Source organism: Ananas comosus, unplaced genomic scaffold, assembly GCF_001540865.1.
Source record: "Ananas comosus cultivar F153 unplaced genomic scaffold, ASM154086v1, whole genome shotgun sequence".
In the NCBI taxonomy this organism is placed as follows: Eukaryota; Viridiplantae; Streptophyta; class Magnoliopsida; order Poales; family Bromeliaceae; genus Ananas; species Ananas comosus.
The window spans coordinates 27,514-31,792 of NW_017890822.1; the positions used below are offsets into that span (position 1 = coordinate 27,514).

General features: G+C 51.4%; 1 protein-coding gene across 1 annotated transcript; it reads right to left on the reverse strand.

The window, feature by feature from the left end:
* Nucleotides 1-446: 446 nt before the first annotated feature.
* LOC109704298 (formin-like protein 20) lies at nucleotides 447-1,091 on the reverse strand. The gene has a single exon (XM_020225056.1). It carries the CDS (start codon nucleotides 1,089-1,091, stop codon nucleotides 447-449), a length of 645 nt encoding a protein of 214 aa, XP_020080645.1.
* Between the last annotated feature and the right edge of the window lie 3,188 nt (nucleotides 1,092-4,279).

Consider the following 4,279-nt stretch of genomic DNA (forward strand, 5'->3'; position numbering starts at 1 on the left):
AAAAGGAATGTTGACGTTCAGTCCAGATGCTTGCCCCGGGTGACCAAGTACAAATAGTAGAAGCAAACGATCCCAACGAATTCTCTTTGTTCCAATCGTTTGTTGCACATTGTAGCTCAAGACCAAGGACAGTAGATGATACTCTGGTCGCAAATCCTTGGACTCTACATAAGCACGATTCGTTTGCACACCAGCTTTGCAGATAGCTGCTACAACGATATCCCAGTGAGATGATGACTGAAATCCTCTTGAACTATAAAGAAGACCCGTCGTGTCTACATTCATTCCTAAAAGCACTCCAATAGTATATGGGGTAACGGCAATCTTCTGTTGACGCACAAATGTCTCAAAGAGGAATGTCCCGGTCTCCTCATCTTCTGCAAGTACCTTNTAGGGGCGGCCGGGGCGGCAGGTGCGCGCAGCGGCCGCGGCGGTCCTGCGCGACGTCAGCGGGTCTGGGTCTCGCCCGGCTCGGCCGCGCTGGAGACAGAGGACCCTAGCGGCGGCGGTCCCTGGAGTATCCGCTGGAGGGAGCACTGGCGGCCGTGGAGACGCAGGCCGGTCTCACCGGCGGCGGTGGCGAGGATGACAAACGCCGGTCGGGCTCTCTCTAGACCGGCACCAACAGGTCTAGAGAGAGGGGGCGCAGCGGTGACAGTTCCTAGCCGGTCCGGCGGAGGGCGGCTGGAGGCTGCTGGCGAGCGGCAGCGGGCCTCGAGGGGGTCGGCAAAGGCACCGGCAGCCGGCGGCGAGGGAGAGGGACGCCGGCGCATACCTGACACGTCCGACTCGGTGCGGGTCGTGGCGGCGGCGGCGGAAGGCGGCGGCCGGCCGTACTCGTAGCCGAGGCGGACCGGCCGCTGTGGGCAGGCGGCGGCCGGAGGGACAGCGGCCTCGAGGGACAACCGGCCAAGACCCGGCTGGAGTGGAGCCCAATCCACGGATCCCGTAGCAGCGGGCAGCTGTAGCGGCGGAGGGCAGCGGACGACTGCGCTCGGTGCCTGGGGAGACTGGACGGCGTGGACGGGGACCGGCCGGAAGGGCGGCAGGCCGGCGGCGGCCGGTGGGGGCTCGGCACGGATGGAGGCCATTCGATCATAACGTTAATAACACGTGATAAATCCCAACACATGTGACAATGCCACTGGGCTCCGACAAGGCTACGGAGGCCTTCACTCGTACCACTAGAAGTCAGTCACGACTAGTGTCACGAGTGGAGTAAGCCCCAGTTGCTCGCAGCTAACACAGTAAAACTTCACAAAATCAAAGTCGCGTGTCAAAAGCGACTTCAAGCGCAGTGAACACGAGCACGGTGTCGCCGGCCGTCACGAGGCTTTCCACTCGTGCCGGAAGCCGTGCGGCTCTGGACAGTCGTCCACAGAGCCAAACCGACTTACTAAAGATCAAACACATCTGCCTGGTATTTTCGCGGCTTTAGCGTACTTTATTACGCTAAAGCCCATTAGCCCTCCCGAAAATACATAAAACCCAACAACGCCGACGACAACCGTCGTACCCACTCGTCACCCATTGGAAACCTGACTAACAGGTTCTGGGGTCTGGAAACGTTTCTAGCTTTTACGTAAAAGCCGTGCAAAAAGCCGCTTTAGGCGGCTGCTTTGCGCTAAAGCCAAGTCTTGAGAAGACTGCTATGAATCACTAGTAAACGGTGCAGCGACTCGGAACAACCGACCAGTGAGTGCAGTAAAGCTCTCAAGTCTTTACTACCCACTCGCTGCCACCCAAGGCCACAGCTTTATCTGTGAAGGCCCTTGGGTCTAGCCTTGTTAATAGGCTACTATTAGCAAAACCTCACTCAATCCCAGAAACGACGGTTCAGTGTGCATTTAAACATAAATCACCGTCGCCCACTGAGCATCGTACTCACCATGTAAAGCCCTGTCAAGCACCCAGGGCTGCCTCAAGGCCACGCCAAAAGCCCTGAAGGCCGAACAAGCCATTAACCAAAACCCTTTGGCTAAGGGCTCCCCGATACTGAAACCCTAACGCTCATCGCTATGCCCAAACACTCAGCACCTGAATCACCAATAATCAACACCCAATCTATGATTGGGCCACCTGGGGGACATCCAGGCCAACTGTAAGAAAACGTCAGTCCTCTGTTTGCGCTGTAGGAATGTCCACCCATGAAGCTAGACTGCAGCCATGTCACCACGTGCCAGCCACTACCGAAGAATGGAAACGAGAAAGCAATAATAGATCGTATATATATATAGAACTATATATCACAACTCGGATCGTGGTACAACAAGTCAATGTGAGATGAGCCAACAAGAGAAATATAGTACTCATCCTCATCTGTCGTCGGAGGGGAAGCCTCGGCCGGAGAACTCTGGTTCGACGCAAAAGGATGCTTTCCTGGGATCCACGGCCTAAGTAGTGGAACCCGATGGAGAGGAGAGCACTACTCCGGTGGCCGGAGGTGCTCGCCGGTGGCCAGAATGCGAGCGGCTAGGAAGGGGAAGGTTCAGAGGATTGCAAGGAGGTCGGCTGAGGGAGAAGGTGAACCAAAGTTAGGGTTTTCCCATGATGAAACCCTAGGAACTCCTTATATGATTGTCAATTTGCACACAAGTCCCTCTACACTGATTAATAGAAATTTAGTCCTTCACAGTGCGAGTATTTTGCACGTACGCCCTTCCACATCTGATTTCGCATGATTCGGTACATAAAATATTAAGACTTTTGCAAAATTATCGGTTTTGCCAATTCGACCCCTCAGCAAACATTTCGCGTTTTCCGAAAATCCGTCCGTCGGATTTTCGATCCGACAGAGCCATCGCGTTCAGCACGACGGTGGCATCGAAACTACGATTTCGATTCATCCTATTTGCTTGCCGATTTGCGACAAAATCCGTCCTCTCTCCGACTAATCCACATATCACACATAGGCCTAGGCGGAAACCCGAAATCCTTTAATTCAAACTCGAATTTGAATTCCCTACCACCAGTAGGTACTTGAAACAACTCTCACCTAACCCCAGGTCACAAGCACAGAGCACGAGGAGTCTCATTATGCAAGAACGGCAAAGAGTGAAAACCCTCTTTTCGATAAAATCCCTTTTTCTCGAAAACCGTGCGTCATATCTGAAATCCGTCAGTGCCATTGGTTCCAGAATAGCTGAACCGATCAAAACGAGCTATTGGATCGCTATGAACGGAGTCCGATATGCGCCGAAAGCCAACTCTACTCTGTGGCTTCACCGAAAAATCGGGTTACTATTCACTTTAAGTGAAAACTAATAATTACGTAACTTCTCCATTCTAGTTCATATTCTCCTGAAACTTGACGAGTGCTTATGTAACTAAATTACACACATAAACACCATCAACAGAGAGTTTATTTGCACTGTAAAAATCTCAGTCCTTACATTATCCCCCCCTTAAAAGAAGTTTCGTCCCCGAAACTTGACCACATACCCACCGGAATCGAATTCGGATATTACTTCCACCACTGTGGTATCACCTTTGAGTATTCATAGGTCCTTTGGTTTTCATTTTAGGGTTTTACCATGAAAGGGATCAAAGCTTACCTCAAAGCTTTTCCTTCTTTGCTCCAAAGAGGAAGAAGGAGTTGCTCCACTCCTTGGTCTTCTTCTCCACCTTTGTTTTCTTCTACTTCTCCTTCATTTTCCCTTCTTTCTCTTTCTTTCTTCTTCTTCTTCTTTCTTCTTTCTCTTGTCCTCTAGAGAGAGAGAGAGATATGAGAGAGGTGTGAGGGAGAGGACATGAGAGAAAGAGCCCTCTTTCTCCCATACATAGCCCTATTAAGTGCAAAAATGCAAATAAGCCCCTCAACTTTCATTCTATTCACACTGCCCAGACTGGGCATTTTCGGGCTGGGGGGACCGGTCTCTCCTTCAAGGATTGGTTCCCGTAGCTCCTCCCCGCGGTCAGCAAGGCCCCCACGCAATGCAATCGGTCTCTCTTGCGGGGACCGGTCTCTCGGGGACCGGTCTCTCCAGCAGGGACCGGTTCCCGAGAGCCTGATTTCAGGGACTTAGCCGATTTTTTTCCTTTTCCATTTTTCACGCGTTCGGGGAGAGACCGGTCCCCGAGAGCTGAAAACCTACATAATGGAGATTTTCGACTTTTAAGCTCTCGAAGACCTCCCTTAAGGCACCTTTGATCATTTTAACACCTTCGGACTTTCCGAAGTGTACCATCCTCACACTTTGGTCAATTTGACTAAAGTTCGCTATTTATTTACCGAAGTTTCGGTATATCAATATATATATATATATATATATATATAAAG